This window comes from Carassius gibelio, chromosome B21, assembly GCF_023724105.1.
Source record: "Carassius gibelio isolate Cgi1373 ecotype wild population from Czech Republic chromosome B21, carGib1.2-hapl.c, whole genome shotgun sequence".
Classification (NCBI taxonomy): Eukaryota; Metazoa; Chordata; class Actinopteri; order Cypriniformes; family Cyprinidae; genus Carassius; species Carassius gibelio.
Genome location: NC_068416.1, coordinates 5,485,484 through 5,510,662, shown reverse-complemented (window position 1 = coordinate 5,510,662; position 25,179 = coordinate 5,485,484). Strand labels below are relative to the sequence as shown.

Genomic DNA, 25,179 nt, shown 5'->3' with positions numbered 1-25,179 from the left:
GACCAAGATCTCAGATTCAGTATTAAATTGAATTTCTTTTATATCTTTGTTTCTTTATCTGTGCATTGATTTTCAATGGTGCAGAGGGAGAATTACAGTGTAGCACAGATAATAAGAGCCTCAGATGGTAAACACTTCAGATTCAGAGCAGCAGTATTGGCTGTGCATGTGTGAGGATGTCTTGGGGACATGCATTTCAGTGAACATTGCACAAGAAAATAAACATATGATAAACAGAGAATCTGACAGCTTTTGGAGTTTTATACAGTATTTATTGAGGGTTCGTAGATTTTTGAAGATTATAACAAGAATTGTTCCTGTCAGTCCATGTGCATCTGCTGACCCTCTGTCTGGTGTCAGAGAGCGCTCGCTGTTTTGGGATGCTGTGAGATATCACTATGAACGGAAGCGAAGGCTTTATCTGTAAACATGTGCAAACACCGTCAGTCTGCCGTCGTAACGCCATCGTTTCTCATTGACTTTCTGCTATTGTTGGAGTATTACAAATATATAAAACATTAATAAAAAATAATAATAATAATAAATAAAACGAGAAGCACCAACAAAAAGCAAAGCAATTATCAAGTGTTTGCATTCTCTCTAGCTCTCAGAAACTAGTGCTCACACACATTCATAGACCTTTCCATCGTTTCTGCATCTCTGTCTCCCACACACACTAAAGCTAAAAAGGCCTAATTGTGGCATCTAGTCATTTTAGGACCCGAGATGGAAAATATATTTATAAAATAAAACAGAGGAAAAAATATGTAGATACCATTGCAGATTTTTAGATTGGCAGTGTGTTTTAGATGAAGAACATCAGAAAGAGAAAGGAATATACAAAAAATAAACAAACAAACAAACAAACAACAAAAAACACTCGAAATAAATAAATAAATAATATTTGTTTACTAAGGAGAGCAAGTGACAAAGTTCACATTATTTATATTATTGATTTGTCACCAAGTATTATTCATAGAATTGCTTTGCATTAACCAGTAAAGTACAAACCAGAAAGTTCAGAAATATTACATTACACATTGTTAGAAAGTATTTCGTATTTACATGAACATCCATCTCTAATTGGATGTTTAGTACCTTAATCGATATTTACAGCTAGAAACTGTTCTTGAAATATATTAAAATAAGCCCTAATGCCCACATTCAGCTTTCCTCATTTGCTTTAACAATGTACACCATCTTCTACAGCTTAGATGGACTTAGAAAATGATTTCTGCATGTATGAATATAAGTGAATATATGAATTGTTTTGATGTCTTTAGCATCGATCTTGTGCAAATAATTGTGACAATAAATGAACAGCAGAAGTTGTTACACTTAATTGTTACATAATCACCGTCATTATGAATATACAATCACTATTAATAACCTATTGAATTATCCACAGGCTGGTAAATAAATGCATTCACACATTCCTGATCCTTCAGTCGAGATGCTACACTTATGATCATATTATGTTTTATCTCTTCTCTCATATAGTTAAATACCACACATTTATGTCAAGTTCCTTCTGAACTTTTCTTTTCAGCAATTTTGCTAATTTTGATGCTATGGTTCCGGTATTGCATGCAGTACAGGGATGCATGATTAAACATGAGTGATAAATATGATTTCTGGCATGCTTTCAAGTCCACAGTTCCCTGGTTATGAATAATTTTTCGCAAGATCATTCAATATTTAGCTATTACTGATAATCAAAGGGGTTGAGATATAAGATGATTGATTAAATCATATTAAATCAATGCAAATTTTGACTTTCTTAAGCTTTTAACTTATTCTTGGTGAGCATGACACATATAGTTTTTATCTCTGTGACTGTTGATCAAATTAAAACTGCAGACCTTGGTGGAAAACGTCTTACATGCAAGTCCATCAGGATTACATATATTTGTAAATGATTATGACAGATGCACTATACCATAAAAAAATGAATACAAATAATAATAAAAAACCGTAATGACAAGCAAAAGTACAAATATAGATGTGTATATACCTTCTAAGTTAAATCTGTTCAGTATTGTGCTTTTATATTTTTCAAGCATTGTAAAGCCGAACTATATTCATATGCCCTTCTCATCGGTGGAGGACGCTGGGCTCTGATTGGCTGTTTTAGATGATTTCATCAAGTTTCATGATAAAATTACAATATTGGTTCTGCACCACGAGCCCCTCCACCGTCTCAATAATTGCAATTCATTTCATATGTAAACACAGAGCTACTCTCTTCTTATGAATACAAAGAGCATTTTAACCATCCTATACAAGAGATATTTACAGCGCAGAACACGAAGGAATGACTTCATTTGTGTGGACTCTTTTTCATCGAGGAAGCCAATGAAAGCCAATGAAGAAAGAAAGAAAGAAAGAAAGAAAGAAAGAAAGAACGAAGCTGAATTAGGCTCAGACAACACATATTAGAAGATATGAGATTATACAAGTAAAGGAGGTTTCCCAGATTTCCTGTATTGTCTGCTCTGATCTTCGAGTTATGTGTCTGAAATAATGTGTTATTAGTTGTGAATTGTTATAAGTTCTGTTCACGGGATGTCTGTCATTACCAGATTTACCTGCGGTGATCAGCTTTGGGTCTGTTCCTCACACAAAGCTATAATTTGGCCTAAGACTTAAATTATGTATATTTTTTTTTTTTTTCAAAATAAATTATCGTGATTATACTATAGTCAAAAACAGTGTTTATACTGTTTTATATTGAGAAATGGTTATGTTTCGGAGTAAGGGTTAAGTTAGGTGCTCAAAATGTCTCAATGGTGTAATATAAATAATCTGGGTAGCACTTTATTTTACAGTCCTGCTCTGCATGTACGTACCATATACTTATTATAATAACTGCTAATAACTGTCCATGCCTATTCAGAGCTATTTTAACACCAAAAGACGGTTTGTGCTGGCGTAAGCTGTTAGTAAAACTGGCCCAAGATGTCAAAGTTTAGCTGGGGTGCATTCCAAAAAGCATCATAAACTTGTGCATCTTAAATTTGCATGTGAATGTTCCTCTGCCTCTGTTCCTGCTATTAGCCAATAAGCATTGCGCTTTACAGCTGAATGTCAATGAATGTCAATGTCAATAAGTCTATGAGTGCTATTAAATTTGGGATTGTGTTATTATTAGTGATGCCTTCATTTTCCAAAGCAAGAAATCAAACATAATTCAAGCATCGTGGAAATATAAAGCCGGCTAAGGAGTGAGGATAAAATTCAGAGAACATAATTTGAGTGAAAAGTTTTTTCAAAATAAATGAGGTTACGTAAAAGTGTATAATAAATTCTATTGAATAAATAAACCATCTGTGAGTAGAGAAGTAGAAAATACAGCCTTACGTTAAAACTATTCATTAGAGTCTCTTTACTCAATGAGATTACAAATAAATGTATATAAATATTAAATTATCGAGTGCTGCTCTCTTAGAAACGGCTAAAGGAGAAAGAACTGTGGATGTCCATGTTTTGCCTTTGATTATTATTATTATTTTTATTTTTGATAATATAAAGATAACTCATTTGCAGCAGTAACTGTTTTGATAATTTGGCAACAAAACAGATCTTGTCCTAAAATAAACCAATTAAAAAAAAAAAAAAAAAAAAAAAAGCCTAAGCGCACTGAAAATGACTGATTTTTTGGAGCAGGCACCAGTGTACTTAACCTCTTTAGAGTATCAGTGTCAGCAAGCAATTAAACTGAGCCCAAGGTAAAGAGAATTAGTCCTGATCTGAATTTGTCAACATAAGTCCTGCTTGTATTGCAAAATCTGACATAAAAATAAGTGGCGCTTCTCAGACGGACGAGAATCCAGTTAGTTGATATAATAAAGCCAATAGACGACGTTGAAGAAGGAAAATACGGTGGGGAAGATCATTCTCGACCACTTGTCGATTGAATTGACGTCAGTTAAGTCAGGGATGGTGATTTTAAGCTGTGAAGTGCGCCGTCGTAGTCGGCTCTTCTTCTGAGCCACGTGGCGTTCAAGCGCATTGCGTCCAAAGTTGTGTCTGGCCAGGCCGGCTTTGCGATACTGCAGCGAGGAGCTGTCGAAGGCCAGCATGGTGGCACGGGGGTCACCCAAACCCAGGGTCAACTCCGATGTGCCCATTTCATTCTTGATCTCCAGAGGACTGAGAAGGATGTTTTCATGGGGGTCCATCTAAGACATAAAGACCCATCAGTAGGTTAGTGCTGATTACAGTTGACTTTTTTGTTTGTTTCTTGTAGCTTTTCATTGGTTATACAGCTAATTATTTAAATAGTCAAGACATCACAGAAGGTTTTTATTTCCTTTACGAAAATTACAGTTTTGATAATCAACTTTAGACATTCAACTAACAATAACTAACTTTGAAACTACATATAAAATAATTCTGGGTAATTTGCAACTATATGTCTACTAACTATCAGAGTAGACTGTTAGGTTAGATTTAGGGTTAGTTGAATAAGTTGACATATACTTGCAAAGTTTCTCATAATCAGTATGTCGTATGGACCTATTCAAATAGTGTTAGCAGATATTATAACACATTCTCATCCCAAGGCGTCATATACTGACACTTTTGACATGTCGTCAACATCCTACGCACACGGCACCCTCTAGCATCAATATTAGATGCAGATTATGGGTTACAGTTAGGGTTAGGGTTAGACCACTAGGAGGGGCCTTCTGGCCCATATTTATCTGCGTCTAATATTGATGCTAGAGGTTGCGATGTGTGTAGGATGTTGACGAAATGTCAAAAGTGTCAGTATATGACGCCTTGATAGTTGAAATGTAGTTACAAAGTTACTTACTGTTGGTAGAATGTCTAAAGTGGACTATCAAAAGCGATTAAGGGGTGACAATTAAACTAAATAAAAAATGAAAACAAAAATGTTATTGCAACTATTTATCTTATAATTATTCGCAATTGCGATCTTGAAATTCTGACTTTTGTTACTCTCAATTCTGAATTACACATTTATCATAATTTAGAGATATAAACTCTCAGATGTAAAAAAAAAGTCTATTATTGGGGGGTGGGGTATTTTGCTTTATATAGTACAATATACTTTATTTCTCACAACTGCGAGTTTACATCTTACAATTCTGACTTTTTTCTATGTATTGTTTGACACAAACTTGCAGTTGCAAGAAATAAAGTCAGGATTGCAAGACATAAACTCATAGTTCTGCCCTTTTCTTGTTATATTACTCAAAATTGCAATTTATAGTCCAATTCTATTAAGTTATATTAAATTTTTTTCTCAGAATTGCATGAATAAACTCACAATTGTGTTATGAAGTCAGAATTGTGAGACAACAAGCTGCAATTGTGAAAAATTAAGTCAAATTGCAAGAACTCGCATTTCTGACTTTTTATTAAGTTTATGTACCTTTTTAATGCAATTAAGACTTATTTTCTTTGTTTCTGTGATATCAATTTTGTAATTTTGAGTTATAAAGTCTTGGTTCTTATATATTACACTTTTCTGACTTTATCTCTCAGAGCTGCAAGATTATTTATCATAATTCTGACATGGGCTAACATGCAATTTTGAGTTTATATTATAAAAGTCAAAATTGTGACATTTTTGTCAAAACATGAAATCAAATCCTGTTTGACTTACTGCTTTTCAAGAATGATTCTTAACACTTTCAACAGTATTTAACGCATACTGAGACAAAACAACAAAGTGCCAGTAACACACAGTGGAAATGGGTTAGTACACATGAAGATGTAAAGCAAAGGCAAGACATGGTGGTAAACATAATGGGATTTATGCTAAATACTGATAAAAAATGGATAAGGCTCAAATAAATTTGTCACATAGTATGCTATTGTTCTCTTGATGAACTTTTTCAGTACCTTATTTTTTGAATTGCCTAGTCCTAATGCTGCATCATCCACAAAGATGGGTTCCCACATGGAGTCATGCGCGTCAATATCCCTCTGTTTCATTCTGGCATACAGAGCATCGTCTCTCTGAACTACATTTCCCACCAACCACTGAAAGCATACAAAATCAGCACTTTCAAAGCAGTCACTTCAAGAGAGGTTGATGAACTTACATGTATGGCTCATTTAAGAGTGTGAGGCAATGCTGGCATTCTGTGGATTATCCTAAAATCTTAAAATCCTAAATCCAAAATAGTACAAAATACAACATCTGAGCACCAGCAAAGCATCATCACAACTTCAGCCAACTAAAAGACCAAAGGTCTCGACGAGTTCCAAGAGTGCTGTTATTGCTTCATCTATTATATATGGTGGTTTTCAAATGCCAAACAAAGAAACTAATAAATAAATAAATAAATAAATAAGATCTGGTCTAACAGGGTTTAAAAGATCCAGAGCAAAACAACGATGAATGCCAATAATAAAAAAAATATATAAAGACCAGTCAGAACCGAAAAAAAAATTAAATAAAAAAATCTTATAAAGCTTGAGTGCTGTTTTATTCTGCTTCTTCTTATCTGTATTTATATGCATGTATCTATGTATTAATATATATATATATATATATATATATATATATATATATATATATATATATATATATATATATATATATATATATATATATATATTAAATGCCTGATTATCTGTGATTAATCACAATTAATCTCATAGTTATGCACAAAACTAACAATGCATTCAAAAGTAGTGTATTGTGCACTTTTCAAATGAACAATAACATTTAGTTTGCAAACACTTTTAGCAAAAAAGTTGCTTTTTACAGCACTATTCCTTTTACATAGTAGCAGTTAAAATATGTCTTGTAAATCTTAACTTATAACATTAATGTAATTAAATTAAATATAAAACAAGCTATATGCCACTATCAGGACATTAACATTTTTATAGAAAATATAAATAAAACAATGCACTCCGCTATGTTGAGCAAGCACTTCTCTGCTGTCATTACGTGCTATCGAAAACTTCCTACAGTATTTACCATTTATGAAGTCGTGATTACAAACTTGTTACATTATTTTCTGTTCTGTTAAAAATAACAGTGGACAGTGGTTTGTAAATGCCGATGCTTAGCCTAAACAATTTGATCAGGAACATCCCCCCCGTACCTATCATTTGTCTGTATGTGTATTCAGAGCCAGTGAGCAACGGACTTTCATAATAATAATAATAAAAAAAATCATATAAACAAAGAAGAGTAGATAAACTTGAATTTAGTAAAATGCTGCCTCTTTTAGACGATCCCTCACAAATCTGCACCAGTTTCTCAGTTGTCTCTGAATTTCTGGGTTGTCTTCCTCTTTAGGTTATGCCACAGCATTTAAGGGCTTAAAGGGACATTGGACAACAATTTTCACTAGGGTCTTTATGAAATGTTTGGTCAAAATTCCTCAATGGTAATATAAAACAACAACTTGTCAAGAACAGCTCTGTTCACATTTTGTTGCATGGCTCTTTAAATGATAATGAGCTCTGCTGATCCCGCCCCTCAACACATGACGCATGAATATATCTGTATATGGCTCAGAGGTGGTCTTATTAAAATTAGTAGCTATTTATGTAGAAACCATAATAAAAGTGAAAATTGAATCTCATGTCACCTTTAAGGTTAGTACTCAGGTCAAAGTCCTGATGCACTTTTGAATCGATTCTTCCTTTAATGATTGTAAAGTGTCCCGATTCAGCAAAGCATCACCAGACCATGATGGTCCTTCCACTGCTCCTCACAGCTGGGATGAGGTTTTTCACATAGGGACGAGGTCTTGCTGTGGATTCGCATGGATCCAGGTCTTTAACGGTGCTTTTATAGCCCTTTTCAGCAGTTTTATGTATCTCTGTTATCTATTTTTAAGGACCTTTCAAAGCTTTTGGCATTGTGTCACTAACTCTTTCCAAATAAGAACAGATTTGTCAATAACCAGGCTCTGTTGTGGTTAACAGGCAATAAATAGATCCACTAAAAATATTAAATTTTAAAATTATAAATTATAAAAATATTGAACTAAAATATAGTACATTATAATACATAATAAAATTATGAGTACATTATAATATTTTAAAATAAATGGTCATTTTTGAGGCCACAGGAGCAGTCTGTCACGATCCATTGCCTGCTCACCTCAGACATTCACTCTGGACTCCGTTTCCCAAGATCCCCTCTGATTTCACACTCACACAGACACTTTATAGGTTGCATTTACTCACATACAGGTGCTCTGTATTGATTAGCCTAGCTGCCATACCAAGTGCTTGCCTGTGACCCTAGCCTGTTTATCTCACCTCTGATCATTTGCTGTAGACTTTATCTATTGCCTGTGTTGGATTACTATCTTGCCTTGTCCACTACGCACTGTTTGCTGGCGTATGACCTTTGTCTGTATGACTATGCTCTTTGTTGAATAAAAAGCTGCAACTGGATCTGACCTTGCCTATATTACCCTGATTATTACACAGTTTTTCTATAATTTAGAAGAAAATCAGAACACCTTTTAATTAATAATTAATTAATGGAGAAATCAAATTAAAGTATTTAGTGTTCACACTAAACTAACTTATTCTTAAACTAAACTTGTTTTTAACATAATTTTGACCCCAATGTCACCTGATGATGTAACTGTACAACAACCAAATATATTGAGTGGAGAGTGAACACACATTAAAGGGTTATTCTGACTGGGACGACGTTATTGTCATCTATTGATGTAGTTGTGGAGGATTTCTGTGCTTTCAGTTGTTATAATAATAGTAAAAGCAAAAGGCTTGACTCACAGTAAATATTAAATTCACAAACAACCTCTACCCTAACATAACCCCACATCAGACGTCTGCAAAAGCCAACCAACTACCAATTATGACTGCCAACTGAAGTCATAAAATAATGACTATGTTGAAGAAGAACCACGGCTTTCACTGTCAAACAAGAAAACTACTCTAGATGTACAGATTTTATAGGGCAGCCTCATGTTAGTTACAATCGAGACATTAAAATTGTGGTGAAGATATGAATAAGGACTAGACAGAACAATCAAAACAACCATTCACAAGTAAAAGGTGTTGACAGTGACATTGATTTGTTGAGACAAAACCACCTGAAGTCATTTATTTAAAATCAGAGATGGAGATTACTAATGGCATGAGCATCAGCGATCGCTGCTTCAGTTTTATACTATTTATATATTTCAGTAGTGATGCAATGTGATTAAATCAGTGTATTTGTAAACACCCTTTAACATAAAAAGTGCAATAGTTTGCAAAAATATTAAATATTGCAAAACAAGGTTTGTTAATCAATGGAAGTTAATGCATTAACATTAACCTGAATGTACAATTAATTTGTTGCAGTTTTTCATTAATTATTGTTAACATTAGTCAATAATAATATGACTATTCATTTGCAGTTTAGATTAGCGTAAATTAAATTAAATTAAATTAAATTTAAAAAAAAAATTTTCCCCATTTTCATCTTTACTTTATATTAAGTAATGTATTTAAAGAGATTTTTAGCCAGTTTTGTATTGTTGAACCTATATGTAACTTGTTTGGTAACACTTCATTTTAAGGTGTCCTTGTTACATGTTAGATGTACTTACTATTATAATAACAATAAATGATAATTGCATGCAAGTCACCCTAAGACAAACCCTAATCCTAATCCTAGGTAAATATAGTTAATCAGTATTACTCAGTACTTAAATTTATAATTACTCTCTAACAAGGACACCTTAAAATAAACTAACATTTCTTTATAAGAACACTTTTTGTTTGTTTTTTATCACAACTGAGTTTTTCTCATGATACCATTGATTCAAAACAAAATTCTTGTAAAGTGAGTCCACTATTTTTACAATTTGCCTATTTACTACTGTTCAATTAGAGTTAAAGTCACTGTGCAGTTATTATAAACACGGGTAGAGTGTGAAGATCAAACATACTTTGTTGGGATCCATTCTCATCTTTTCGTTGTTGGCTGTGGAGGCTTTCTCTGCAGCTTTCTTCTGCCGCTGCGGTCCTCTTCCGAAGAAGATGTAGTTGACCAGTGCGTACTCCAGCAGAGCCAGGAAGACAAAGACGAAGCAGCCCATCAGGTACATGTCAATGGCTTTGACATATGGGATCTTTGGAAGCGTCTCCCGCAAATGTGTGTTGATGGTGGTCATGGTCAGCACAGTGGTGATTCCTGCGCTCAAAAGGGACTCAGTGTTATGAGTGCAATAAGTGGGGTCAGTTTAGCAAACATTCTTAAAAGTAAGGCTTTATAAATACAGACTGATCAATCTGTTTCTGTATAACACTTTATTTAGACATTCAACTAACTATAAGTAACCTTGTAGTCATTAGAGTATAAGTAGACTGTGTGTTTGGTATCTGCTCACAATTTATTCTACTGACTTAAACTAACTTCACAAATGCATGCCAACATACTCAGCTAACCCTAATCTAATAAGAGTCTACTAATGCTTTAATTAGACTTACTTTGAGAATGACAATAAATGAGATCTGTAGCTGCGTGTTAGTTGACATGTAGTTGTAAAGTTACTTAAAGTCCCGATGTGGTGAAAATCAAGTTTTTAACATTGTTTATATGTGTATCTGGTGACACTTTAGTTTGGGGTTTAGTTCTCACTATTAACTAACTATTACTTACACCTTCTACCTCAACAAAAAATGTATTTGCTGCTTATTAATAGTTAGTAAGGTAGTTGATAGTTTAGCCATGGTGTGAATTAAGTGATCTAAAATATGATCATGCAGAATAAGACATGCTTTATAAGTACTATAAACAGAGAATATGCTAGTTATATTCATGCCAATAAGCAACTAGTTAATAGTGAGAACTGATCCCCACACTAGTGTTAACATATATCTGGTATTTTTAATACGCTTAAAAACCAAGCAAATTCAACATTTTATTCTCAAAACTGCAGTGTACCAAAATCAGTTTCAAAAATACAGCTTGAATCTGTTTGTTTCCTTCTGTCAAAAACATTTAACCAATCCCATTAACCTGTGGGGCACGGCTTTTCAAATCATTATCTCAACGCATCATAGGTTTCTATTTACAGCATGTTCTCGCAGCGTTGAGCAGTGTAGCCAATCACAGAAATATCTGTTGACTTCATGAGCAAACTGACCAATCAGAGACATTTAAGTTAAGATCCGCTCAAAACACAGGAATTTTGTTCAGTACACGCTCGCAAATCCCTCATTATAGCAAAACAAAGTATCGGTGCAATGTAAATAATATATTGATTGTGGAGTGTAGAGTTTCATTGATTATAATCGAACTTCATTTGATTTAAAGATTATAAGGAGAGTGCTCTTTGTGTGCTTTCTAGACTTAATTCATTCTGAATTTGAAGACATTCACTCCCCATAACCATTTATACACTATATTTATACTACTTGCCATTGTGAAGCGTTCACTACTTCAATTAACTGAGTGAAAGTGAAGCCAGTCTAAACTTCGGTGATTGAGCAGAGGTGGGAACTAATTTCCATATTCATATAGATCCACGCATAGTAAATCAGGTGAGGGTGTATTGGTGAAAACATTCAATTTCATCATTTTGTTTATCAAAGATGTGTTTTAAGGGATAACACTGCAATGAGATTTGTATGTCTGAAGTGGACTATCAAAATAAAGTGTGTTTCTTTTCTGTAAACTCTGCTGTAAACATTTTAGCTTTAAAAGTGATTGCATGGTAAATAGCCTGAGTCAAAATGTGTTACAGTGTTTATATATAACCATCTCTCAAGTTATACAAATGTTGCCCATGCATTGATGTATTTTTATTCTAACAAATAAACATAAGAGCACACTAAGTTTGTGGCGTACTCTCACTGCATTCTGTGAACATCAAACTAGAGCACCCTGAGCGTGTCCTCATTTACAAAGTTAGGTAAACATCTCTGCGTGTGTGAGGGGGCTTTATCGCCATGCTTTTCTTTCAGCTGATGATTCACAATCTTAAATGTGTGTGATTTTTCATGCTTTCAGCTGGCGGAGTGGGAGTTATGCACCTTAATCAGTGAAACACAACGCCTGCCTCCAGCTAACCGGTGATTAACAAATAGTTGTCTTTTCATGCACTGAAATACCCATTCGGTGTCATTCTGACAGTTTCATGACATTAACTGTGGATCCTGTGACAGGTATTACAGAGCTTATGAGGTGCAGAGTTATTATTCTCCATAAAACATTGTGTTTTTATCATTATTACTAGCAGTATAGCTAAAGGTGATGGCACTAAAATATTTCACCTTCTCTGTTCCCCTTCATTACCTCTCTTGGCTGCTAAGCACTGCGAGTGTAATTTGCATATGGAACCAGTTTAGACATGATTAAACTTAAAAACTTAAAAAAGATTCCGTCCTCCTCCTGCCTTGGCTAAATCAGAGTTATGCAGCTGAGGAAAACTGGCAATTTTCTAGCTCTATCTATACAAATGCACATTTGCAATCAAATGCCTAATGATTCTAATCAGGATGAGCTTTAAACAGTAATATCTGCTCATTCTATACATCCATGCTCGCTGTGCCTTCTGTTCAACGCAACAGCGGTTTGGCACTTGTGTGGATGAATGAGGCCAGGCCAGACAGCAATCACAAAGAGTGCTCTTTTATTCACGCTTGCTGCCTACATCAGCCTTACATAATCAGTGATGACGGGAAAAAAGTGGAGGCTTACAAAACAGAGAGAGAGAGAATGTGTGGTGTAAAAAAAAAGAAAAAGACAATCAAATCAGTAAAAATGTCTGTGACTACGCTTGATTAATGACTTCCAAAAAAAAAAAAAAAAAAAATGGATCTTGCAGGGTATTTGGGGTGAATCTCATGTAACCTGGTCATCTTTATTAAAAAATAAAGAAAGAAAGAAAGAAAGAAAAAGTGTTTATTTATGCTTTGATAAAAAAAAAACTCTAAATAATTAACTATACTGTATATATAATATTTTATTTTTGTTTACATAAATTATGCATATTTTCAATTCACACACATGAATGTATATATTGAAGAAAAATATGTTATGTTTATATATTACATTTTCATCAACTGTTTAAAGCATGATTAGGTCTGAAATAGCTTCACAAATCATGCTTCCTGCAGTCTTAACTCATATATTAGAAGTAAATGTTTCTATACATAATGAAAGTCATCAGCTGTGAGAAAGGTTTGTTAGATTAGCGCCTACCTAAAGCAACCCTGGCAGCCGAGGCATCATAGTTGATCCAGAAGGATACCCAGGACAGGATGGTGATTAGGATGGAAGGCATGTAGGTTTGCAGAATGAAGTAGCCGATGTTTCTCTTAAGCTTGAAGCTCAGGGAGAGGCGAGGATATGAACCTGAATGAAATCAGCGATTAGTCAGATTTATAAACTGTTTTTTTTTTTTTTGTACATTTTATAGATTTTTATATTTTTATACTCCATTAATCACGTCTACATAACTCTCTACTAAATATAGTATTCACATTTTGTGCATCGTTGCTTTCAATCTCATAGAACGAAAGTGATTCTTGAACATATGCAGAATATTACATATACAGTTTATTTAGATAATTTATATTTATTTATCTCTATATCACCCTTAATAAGACAATCCAGTGAAGGAAATATGGGAATAATAAAGGAGAAGAGTAGGGGAGAAGATCAGGAAAAGACCTTAAAGCTAGAATTGTGTTACTGGATGTTGAAAAAAAAGAAAGAAATATAAATACATAAATTGCTATATGCATTAACATCAAACAGAAAATGCAATGTCATGATTTTATTTTTTGCATTAATGCTTTACAAAATTAGAATTATACTTGTCTGTTTACTAGGTTAGTCATTGTACTATAATATTTAAGAAATGGTTAGGGTTATGTTTAGTTATATGAGATATAATGATGCATTGTAACAAAAATTATTGCCATTTTCTTCTTTTTTTTTTTTTTTTTTTTTTAGAATTCTAGGTCATCATAATGCAGCAATGGTTTTCTGTCTCAGCCAGCTCCTAGACTGAATGGCATAGTCTTCTTGTTAAAAACTTGCCAGCTTGGTAGTGCAGTTAAAGTTTAACATTAGCACACTGTGTTCATCCTCTTAGACATTCTGAACCAGACATTACTTCCAGAGACTGCATCTACAGCTAACTGACTTGCATGACAAATTCCTGCATATGAAAATGCAGCCAATGAATAAATCAAGTGGTCACACAAGACTTTGTTAAATAACTTATAAGAACATGCTTTTTCTTGTTTTTAGTGTATGTGTGTTTCGTTCTCAGGTCAGGGTTGTGTAGTACAGCTGCTGGAGGCCTCAGATAACACCAGCCAGGCCGAAACAAGAGGGTTCATAAACCTGGACATTTGGTTACCATGCCCTCTAGAGCCAGATGTTCTGGTAGTTAGGGTTTTAACAGTATGTGTGCCTGCATGGAGAAGTTGTAGACTTATAACTTACTGAACACCTGTTATAAACTGCAAGTTGGTCTTTTCAGCAAGGTAAAGATAAACTTTATCTAATCATACATGTGACCCTGAACAAACACACAACAACAGCAAAAACAGTCATAAGGAGCATTTTTTTTTTTTATCGAGATTGATATATCATATAAAAGCTTAATAAATAAGCGTTCCATCAGTGTATGGTTAAAACAATTTTTGGCTGAGATACAAATACACTCTTAAAAATAATGGTGCTCCACGATGCCAAAGATAATTTTTTTTTTTTTTTTTTCTAAATGGTTCGATAAAGAACCTTTAACATCTGAATAACCTTTCTGTTTCTCAAATGGTTCTTTTTAGCGAAAGAAGGTTATGTAGATTATTAAAAGGTAAAAAGAGAAGGTTCTTTAAAGAACCTTTGGTAACGCTTTATAATAACTGCATGCTATTAATCATTAGTTAAGCATTAGGAAACAGTTAATTCATCATTTATAAAGCATTAATAGACATTTATAAGCAGTTTAGAAATACAGATATAAATGCTTTATACCTGATTTAAAAGCATATCTATAATGTATTTAATAATTGTTTTTTCATACTTTATTAATGATCAGTTTATCATTTCTAAATTAAGTATAGAATTATTTACACGCCAGTTATTAAGGAGTTGTCAGTGGTTCATAAGATCACTTAGAAATTGTAACTAAATGATTAATAAACTATTTAAATGTGCATTCTTACATCTTTTTATTCAGACATATAGTAATAGTTACTTATAGTGTTAATAAATGGTTTATTAACATGTATTTCTACTGTAATTCAGGGTTAATTCAGATTTGCATAACACCACCCAAATGTTCACGCAAAGAAAGAAGGTGTAACATTTTTTCTGGCTGTTGCCATTGGCGCCATGTCGTGGAGATGCTGTTACGTTGTGAAACTACTTTGTTTGTTCTTCCAAAAGAGGACACAACTAGAAATCGGTGGTTAAGTTGTATTTGCAACACTGTTCTAGAACAATTCAACACAATTATTCAGATGTGTGCAGTGCATTTTATGGAGAACTGTTTGCTGATCCTGGGAGAGAAGACTATAATGCTGTCTGTTCTAAAGTGAGGACTATTTATGCCCTGTAAAGCTTTTACAAATGAGATTTAAAGGCTGTTAATATTTCTATGTTCTGTATCACTGTGTTGTGTTTGTTTCTGTTTTTTGTTTAGAAGATAACTGAGCCTTTAAATATCCTTTATAAATGCTTTACAAGGCATAACTAGTCCTCACTTTAGATGAGCTCACATAAATAGTTAACTGACCACTACTAAATGCTTTATAACTACCTGAATTTACTACATTTCTTGTGATCTTACTAATCACTGGCAACTCCTAAATAACTGGTTTGTAAATAATGCTATACTTCATTGAGAAATGATAAATTGATCATGAATAAAGTATGAAAATACAATTATTAAAAACATTATAGATATGCTCTTATATCAAGAATAAAGGATTTATATATGTATTTATAAACTGCTTATTACTGTCTATTAATGCTTTATAAATTATGAATTATCTGTTTACTAATGCTTAATTAATGATTAATGGTTTGCAGTTATTATAAAGTGTTACCGAACCTTGGACTGAATTATCCTATGTGGAACCAAAAATGGTTCTTCTAAGGCATCGCTGTGAAGAACCTTTTAAGCACCTTTATTTTAAGAGTGTATTTGAATATGAGGGTGCAAAAAAAAAAAAAAAAAAAAAAAAAAATAATAATCTAAATATTGACAAAAAAAGTTGTCCAAATAAAGTTCTTAGCAATGCATATTACTGTTATTTTTATGGTCGAAAACTTACAAAATATCTTCATGGAACGTGACCTTACTGAATATCATAATGATTTTTGGCATAAAAGAAAAATCAGTCATTTTGACCCATACGATGTACTGCTGGCTATTTCTACAAATATACCTGAGCTACTGATGACTGCTTTTGTATATATGTATACGTATATATTTCAGTTCTCAACTTATTCCTAAAGCGTTGTGTAGTTTGGTTTTATTACCTGTCGAAAACACCACGTTTTTAGAGATGAGCTTGTAGTCCACTATGGAGAACTGAGGGAGCTCTATCCTTTCAACCCCTGTCACTGCATGGTCTCCTCCTCGCCAGTAAAACTCGATGTCATCTGTGGTGTAGCCGTCTGAGGGACAAACAGACCGATATTAAAACATGTTTGGGTGGATGTCATGTGATTGAGGTCTCATTTGTCTGAAGTCTTGGGGTGACCATTTAACTGAAACTGAAATTGCTGAAATAGATCAATAAAATAATAATGTCCCTTAAGTCAAATTAAAAGCAACTATAATGCCTATTATCGCTATTGCAAGTCTGTGTATATGCATATGAATAACATTTTAAAGCATGCATGCATGCATAATTAAAAAAAAAGAAATAAAACAGTTTACTGCCTTAGCTTATAACAATTCGGACAATCTTGCACTTCACAGCCTATTACACAAATGAACACACACCTTATCCCAAAAACAAGATGTTTTCGAAGCTTGATGTTGCCACATAACACAACAATAAATTCTAGGGAAAATGCAAAGTAATTCTTGAATTATAAGAAATTAACAATCTTACTTGTTCTTAAATGGTTGGAAAAATAAAAACTTTGTCAGAATGTATACTAAAAAGCTACAGTTTTTTATTCGTTAAAAACCTCACATATTCATAATTTAAAATGTTCAATTTTTAAAAGCATGCTAAGATGTGAAGAATTCCTAATGAAGAGAAGTAAATTTAAGTTCATCTGAGAACATTTGAGAAGAGCTCTGAAATAGACCTGCACTGATATGATATAATAAAAACAGAAGAACGTGTTTGTGCTGCATGTTTTCATTTATTTTTTTGTGGACTTGAGGTCAAGCTGAACCTGTGTTTCTGTGAGAGCGGAGGATAAGTGCATGCAAGCCTTGGGTCAAACTCATTGTCAAGTCAAATCATACAGCAGTCCGTTTCTGACCTCAGCTGCGGAAGAAAAAGCCTTCATACATATTCAAGCGAAACATGAGATATTGTGTTTGCTTCAGTGCTCTCTATGCCGAAACTGACAGAAACACGAACAGCAGCCCATCGATGATTGAGAAACATTGTATTGTATGGCGTCAGACCAGAAAACTTCTTTTGGCCTCGCATAATCCTCTCGTGGACGATCCTCCAGTTATTAGACTGACGGCCCAAACACAAAAGAAAAGTAGATCAGAGAGAAGGATCCACAGCAGGAGAAGTGTTAGCGTTCCCACGTAAACACCCAAGCCACCAAAGATTACGAAAGAGCAAGTTGTATCATCAAAAGAAGCACATTTTGAGAAAGCAATTGTATTTTACCCAGCACACAAGAATTTAACCTTGACAAGTGAGTTAACAACTAACTCTACATATGCGTAACATAAAAACATACGACAGAGGAGTGGTGTTCTTGTTCTCCAGCAAGACTTGTGAGTGCATGAATAAATTGTTTGGCTTATCTTTTATCGCATTACTCTTTTGTGTTCAACAATCATTACACCATACAAACATGACATCATATTGTTTTGCAGGAAATAATGGCATTTGAGTGGTTGGTTGGGCCATTCAAAGCCACTTAACTCCATTGTTTCTATGTCATTGAGCCTGACTTAGCAAATTAGCTTTGGCTAACATTCCTGTCAGTGCTCTTACATCACTACATTTGAACCGCTCCGCTAGCTGTAAACCACGTGCACAGGAGCTCCAGCATGAGGAGATGGAAAAGCAGTGGTGTTCAACAAATACTATAGTCATCTCTAACAAACCCAAGTAAACTTTGTTTTCCATATTAGACAGCTTCTTAATTGAAACACATCATAAAAAAAATGCTGATTTGGAATGTTGCAACGTCCTTTCTGGCTCTCAGTTTTTAGATTCACACCTTGGTTTTTGGTCCGATTTAGTTCTGACGGCTTGGCACATCAGAGCATTTACACTTATGCGTAGGTGACAGGAACAGTAAGAGTTTAAAGGAAAAAAAAAAATAAAAAATTATCGCAATGCTTCACTTTACTTAAAAGCAAAATAAGATTTCACTTGCATACATTCCTAGTGTCCTTTGTACTGTAAAATAAATAAATGGTAGTATTGATGCACCAATCATAGGTTTTATAGCCGATTTCAATTGCCTTTTATTTATTTATTTTTTAAGCAAGAGACAAGAAAGATTGAAAATATATGAAGCCTACATGAACAAGATGTTTACTAGCTCTGTTAGAAACCATATTTACATTTACATGTAATCATTTATCAGACACTTTTATCTAAAGCAACTTTAAAAAAATGAGAACAACAGAAGCAATGAGATCAACATGAGAACAACAACCGTATACAAGTGCCAGGACAAGTGTCAGCTAGTCTAGAACAGAACATATAGCTGTCACGGTTCGCAGGTTTGCTTGCTCATTTTGTGTGTACTGCACTGATCTGATTGCCTATCAGAGCCAGCAGCGCTGACAAGCAATCAGATCAGTTGCAGGTGTGTCTCGTTTATAAGCCCTATATGTAGGGCTGTGTCAGACAGTCAGTCAGCCTAGGTACCACAGGTACCTGAATTAACCAAGCAGTTGCAACATCTGAGAGTCGAGCCTGCCCAGGTGCCCACTGCGCCTAATCCACCACCCACGGATCGTCCTGCCTACAATCCCGAGCCCCATCTGCCTCCTCCTGCTGCCTATGCTGGTGAGCCACATCTATGTCGTTCATTTTTGACAAAATGCTCTTTGTTTTTTTTTTCTCTACAGCACTCATCATTTCCCACTGAGGAATCTAAAGTGGCTTTTGTCATTACTATTTGTCATTTTTTCATTTCCTATTGTCCAGGTTACAATTACATCAAACCTGATGCATTGTCCCACATTTTTGACCAATCTGAATGCCCGTTTCTCCCGAGTCCATCGTTCCACATAATTGTGTGGTTTCAATGTTGACCTGGGAGATCGAGTCGAAGGTCCGCATGGCCTTAGATAGGGTAGTGCCTCCGCCCGGATGTCGACTGGGTTGTTTATTTGTGCCAGAGAAATTGCTGTCCAACGTCATTCGATGGGGTCATTGTTCCAAGGTGGCGTGTCATCCAGGAGTCAATCGTACCATTTTTCTCATTAAGCAACGGTTCTGGTGGCAAACTACGGCTCGTGACACTTATCATTTTGTATTGGCCTGCTCGTTCTGTGCCAGTTGTAAGTCTTCCACTCGCCTTCCTGCTGGGCTCCTTCAACCATTGTCAGTTCCTTCGAGACCCTGGTCACATATTGCAATAGATTTTGTTACAGGTCTCCCTGCCTCATCGGGTAACACAGTGGTTTTAACTGTGGTGGACCGGTTCTCGAAGGCTGTGCATTTTATCCATCTGCCCAAATTGCCATCAGCCAGAGAGACAGCAGTTGCTGTCATAGACCACGTGTTTCGTATCCATTGCCTGCTGACAGACATGGTCTTTGACAGGGTTCCCCAGTTTATATCCAAATTTTGGAGAGAGTTTTGTTGGTTGCTGGGGGCGAATGTCAGTCTTTCTTCTGGGTTTCATCCCCGGAGTAACGGTCAGACGGAGCGGGCCAACCAACATTTGAGTCACATAATCCATCCTCTTGGAGTCAGCATATCTCATGGGTTGAGTATGCGCATAGCTCATTACCAATGTCGTCCACGGGCCTTTCTTCATTTGAGTGTAGTTTAGGGTACCAGCCACCAATTTCTCCTAGTCTAGCATCTGAAGTCGCAGTCCCCTCTGCTCACGAATTCATCCAGGGGTGCAGAGACATCTGAATAATGGCCAGGGGGACCCTTCACCAGGTGGGTTTGCGCACTAAGGTCCAGGCCAATCACCACCGGTTGAAACCTCTCGTCTACGTCGATGGTCAAATAGTGTGGCTTTAATCTGCTGATATTCCTCTCTGCTCCGTTTGTAGAAAATTAGCTCCTAAATTCATTGGCCCGTTTACCATAACCAAGATCCTTTATTCCGGTGACGGTCCGCCTCAAACTCCCTCCGGCATACTGGAGGATTCACCCCGCCTTCCATGTATCTAAAATCAAGCCAGTTTCCCCCACCGCCGCGACTCGTAGATGGGGAACCAGCCTATTCGGTTAATCTTATCCTGGACTCAAGGTGGAGGGGACGTGGATTCCAGTACTTGGTGGACTGGGAGGGTTATGGTTTGGAGGAGTGGAGTTGGGTCCCTGCCTGGGACATATTGGATCATTCCCTTATCGATGCTTGCAATCGCCCCAGGTAGGACCCTCTGAGAGCGTCAGGTGACACTCCTAGGGGGTGGGGTAATGTCACGGTTCACAGGTTTGCTTGCTCATTTTGTGTGTACTGCACTGATCTGATTGCCTATCGACGCCAGCTGCGCTGACGAGCAATCAGCAGGTGTGTCTCGTTTATTAGCCCTATATGTAGTGTCAGTCAGGTTCAGTGTCAGATCGTTTGGTTTTGTGGTTTGTCTCTGTTCTGTGCCATTCTGGTCCCACTCTTGGTTTGCATGGAGGTCCAGCTTGTATGTCTGCTAGAACTCTGGTCTGCCTATGTTTGAGGATCGTCGCAGCACATCACATTTCTCGTCTGCTCTGCTTGGAGTCTACACTGTCGTGTTTCCTAGGACCTGCTTGGTGCCCATTGTCTGACAGCAATTCTGTTTGGTCTACTGACTGTTTCATTAAACCTTATTACTACTCGCTGCTGGATTCTTGCGTATGATTCCTGACACATAGCTATGTTTTCTTTTTTTTAATAAAGAATATAATAGAAAACGTAAGTGCTAGTATTGGTCAAGTGCTGGTGAAAAAGATGTGTCTTTATAATATTTTTTTTTTTTTTTTTTTTTTTTTTGAGTAAAGACTCGGCTGTTCGAATTGAGATTGGGAGGTTATTCCATCAGCTGGGCACAGTCCAGGAAGAGGTCTGTGAGAGATATTTTGAGCCTCAAGGCTTCGTTCACTTGCAAAACGCAAGCTTCTGGAGGGCACATAAGTTAGAACTAGTGAGTTTAGGTATAATGGTGCACCACCAGTAGTCATCTTGTAGGCAAGCATCAGTACCTTGAATTTGATGTGAGCGGCTATTGGTAGCCAGTGTAACCTGACGAGAAGAGGAGTAACATGAGCTTTTTTGGCTCATTGAAGACAACCCTCGCTGCTGCATTCTGGATGAGCTGTAGAAGCTTGATAGAACATGCAAGGAGGCCCGCCAGGAGAGCATTACAATAGTCCAGTCTGGAGAGAACAAGAGCTCGGACAAAGAAGTTGTGTGATATAAAATAAGAGGCAATAATTAGTTTATTCCTTCTGCAATTAAGCTATCAAATAACGTTTTTTGGGGGTGTTTCTAGTTTTGATTTTTCTACTATGTTTTATGTGATGTGGTGGTTGTATTTCTGAACCTAGGATACATTCCACTCAGGGAAAATAAACTATTCCTTAACCTTAATGATCCAAACAAAGATGCTACACACATGTTGAATGAGCAGTATTCAATTTCGATTAGATTGGATTATTTCAACATTTGAAGAAAAACAGAATGGGCCTTCTATATATCTGTGAAAATATGCCACATAAAACATGCACTAAACTGCACTAAACTAAAACACCAGACAGGCTTCATGAGACACAAATTCACTCTCTGACAGCAGAGAATTAACAAAGCAGCGCAGTGCTTATAAACACTACTTTAATATGTATTATACAGAGACAAGATGAAAAGAAAATACCATCTAAACTTTTCTGAAGACAGTTCCCCATATCAATAAATTCACATAAACCACCCACTCTTAATTCAATATTGAGGATTTTCTTGCAGTATTTCGCACATCGTGAATGATTGCAATATAGTTCTGTAACTGAGTTTGTCAGAACAATAAATAAATAAAATACACAAATGATGTCTCACATATCACTGCGGTACAGTTTGTACAACATGTTTACATGCATGTTCTATGCTGGGCATAGTTTTAGTTGATGTAACAGTAAATATACAAAATCTTATCTTCATTAAACCAATGTTTCATAATTAATGAAGTTTTCAAATATACCTGACCTAAATATTTACATGAAAATAAATAGTAGAGTAATTATACTGACAGTATCTTAGCAGAGCTTTGGAACAGAGTGTATGCAGCTCAAAAAAAGTTTTAAAATATTGTCTCTGACTCTTACTTATTTTATGTCTCTGAAAACAGTCATGCTGTGAAATTTGCTTAAATTTCTTATGCTTGGATGAGGACAAATGTTCTGAATATTGCCTCCCATGAAAGCATTATGGAAATGACTAAGGATTAAAACATAAATAACCTGCAGTTAGGATGCACTTCAATGGTGTCTGAACTGCTCTTAATAAGGGCTGGTCTGCCTAATAAAGAATGAAAAAAGATGAAAACTCACCCCGAGTGTCGAGGTGGGACTGGAGAGGCCAAAGGCCCTCTAGTTAAATATCTTCTGATGCTTCTTTATATGCATGTTATGGAATCGCCTGCTAGCACATTCAACAAAAAAGGAAAAGCACGTCTAAATGGGGAATATCTCCAGGAGTACATGTATGCCTCTACAGAAATGCTTGATCCAGATGGTTCAAAGCTTCTTTAATCCTATTTCTACTGTGCAATTAAAAGTGTCCCTTAATTCGCATATGGTATATCATCAACTTAACTTTGCACAAACATGGAGCATTAGAATCTGAAACAAGACACCTATACAAGCAAACTTCTTTATATGGTAGAGGAGATATGCCTTTCAAGAATTGCTTCTGACGGCTGCCGGCTCTGTGTGCTGTGCTTCAGCAGTGCAGAAAATTTGAGAAATATGCAGAGGCCTGGTAAAACGAGATTAGGCCATCAAAAGTAAAATAAAAGTAAAACACTATGTTAAGTCACCTCCATGAAAAAGACATGCTTTCCTTATACCCTATTTTGTTATTTTATGTAACTAAAATATTAAGATCAACTTCAACTGCTGATCAACTCAAACAATTTCATGTGCAATTAATTTTATGTATAAGCATGGCTAAATAATCATAATTTAAACTGCACTCAACCAGTCATCAAACAATGTAGAAAAATGACATATATAAAACGATTTAATTTGAGGCCTGATTACAAACATTGATAGCTTCCAAGCTTTATTTTAGTAAAGGGAACACATTCACTATTAACTCTGAGTTTTCCCATCAATAAACTACTAATTTGCTGCTTATTAATAGTAGGTGTGGGGCAGGTCACAGGATCTAAAATATGGTCATGCAGAATAAGACATTAAAATGTGCTTTATAAATACAAACATATATAAAACCAATGCAACCGGTTCTTGACTCGAGAACGAGTCAGTCTATTGTTCGTTATCTGTCTCGGCTCGGTGTTCATCTTCAGTTCTCTCTTCACAGCAGTTCAGTCAGTGTACTGTTTGAGTAAATGAATTACTCCGGGATATTGGTTTGTTTGAACTCAGAGGAAGTGTCAGCCACATTAAAAAAGTTAACATCTTAAGTCATTTGTGGATTAATGCGTATTAGAGACGTGAAAAGTTTAAAATGATTCAGTTCGATTTGGTGAATTGGTTCAAGAAGATCCGGTTACATCGAATGATTCGTTCACGAACCGGATATCACAAACTGCAGTGAACACGCTCACAACGAAAGCTCTCGGACTAAATCTAAAATATCTTAAACTGTGTTCTGAAGATGATCGGAGGTCTTACGGGTTTGGAACAACATGAGGGTGAATTATTAATTACATAATTTTCATTTTTGGGTGAACTAACCCTTTAATGTCTTGTGAGCTCAAAAGCAACATGTTTGTAAGAAACAAATCTATCTTCAAACCATTGTTTCCTAATAAAATACCAGTTCATAATACATAATAACGCTATCTCCAATGTTAATTTCTCCAAACTATTCTTTTAACAGGTGTAGCGAATCAGCTCAAAGGGCAAATATGAATAATCAATTATAACTAGTTTTGATTAATTATAAATGTTTAGATCCTCTGTAAGTATATACTTGACCTCTCAGTGTCAACTGTCTGTCAATTGTAAGAACGTTACTTTCCTGTTCAAGGAAATAACTTTCTTACTGTACAATACTACTCCGAGCATGAAGCTAAAATCTGCATGATTAGGGACTCCAGTTACGAGCAAACAATGAACAACCTCAAGTGTGATACAAATAAGACTTTATTAACTACATAAACACTTAAACTAATCTAACACACACACACACACACACACACACACACACACACACACACACGTTTGTTTTTTGCGAAAAGTGGGTTCATCACATAGGCGTAATGGTTTTTATACTGTACAAAACCCTAACCCTCACAGGAAACTTTGTGAATTTTAACTTTCTCAAAAAAAATAAATAAATAAATAAATAAAAAAACTCATTCTGTATGATTTATAAGTGTTTTGAAAAACGGGGACATGAGTTATGTCCTCATAAGTCACCCTCTCCTTGTAATACCTGTGTCATACCCATGTCATTATACAGAGTTGTGTCCACAAAGACAAGAGCATACACACACACACACTACACACACACACACACACACACACACACACACACACACACACACACACACACACACACACACACACACACACACACATGCATACAGTGGGCATAGGGAAAAGAGTTAAATCTTAAGCAGTAAAGAGATGAGAAATAAAGACATGAAGCTATGATGCAATTTGATATTCAGCAGATCT

At 35.5% G+C, this 25,179-nt stretch overlaps 1 protein-coding gene across 2 annotated transcripts in view; it reads right to left on the bottom strand.

Moving 5' to 3' along the window:
* Nucleotides 1-250: 250 nt before the first annotated feature.
* The window catches only part of LOC127986284 (gamma-aminobutyric acid receptor subunit beta-2), a 94,851-nt gene continuing 69,922 nt past the window's right edge, over nt 251-25,179 (bottom strand). The window contains exons 6-10 of one of the 2 annotated variants that reach the window (XM_052588552.1): nt 16,475-16,612; nt 13,175-13,327; nt 9,915-10,159; nt 5,875-6,015; nt 251-4,181 (exon numbers count right to left, since the gene is read on the bottom strand). In XM_052588552.1, coding sequence (XP_052444512.1) covers nt 3,834-4,181; nt 5,875-6,015; nt 9,915-10,159; nt 13,175-13,327; nt 16,475-16,612 — 1,025 coding nt within the window. In that variant the 3' untranslated portion in view covers nt 251-3,833. The remainder of the gene's footprint in view (nt 4,182-5,874; nt 6,016-9,914; nt 10,160-13,174; nt 13,328-16,474; nt 16,613-25,179) is intronic. The other variant, XM_052588553.1, reaches the window with a different exon arrangement.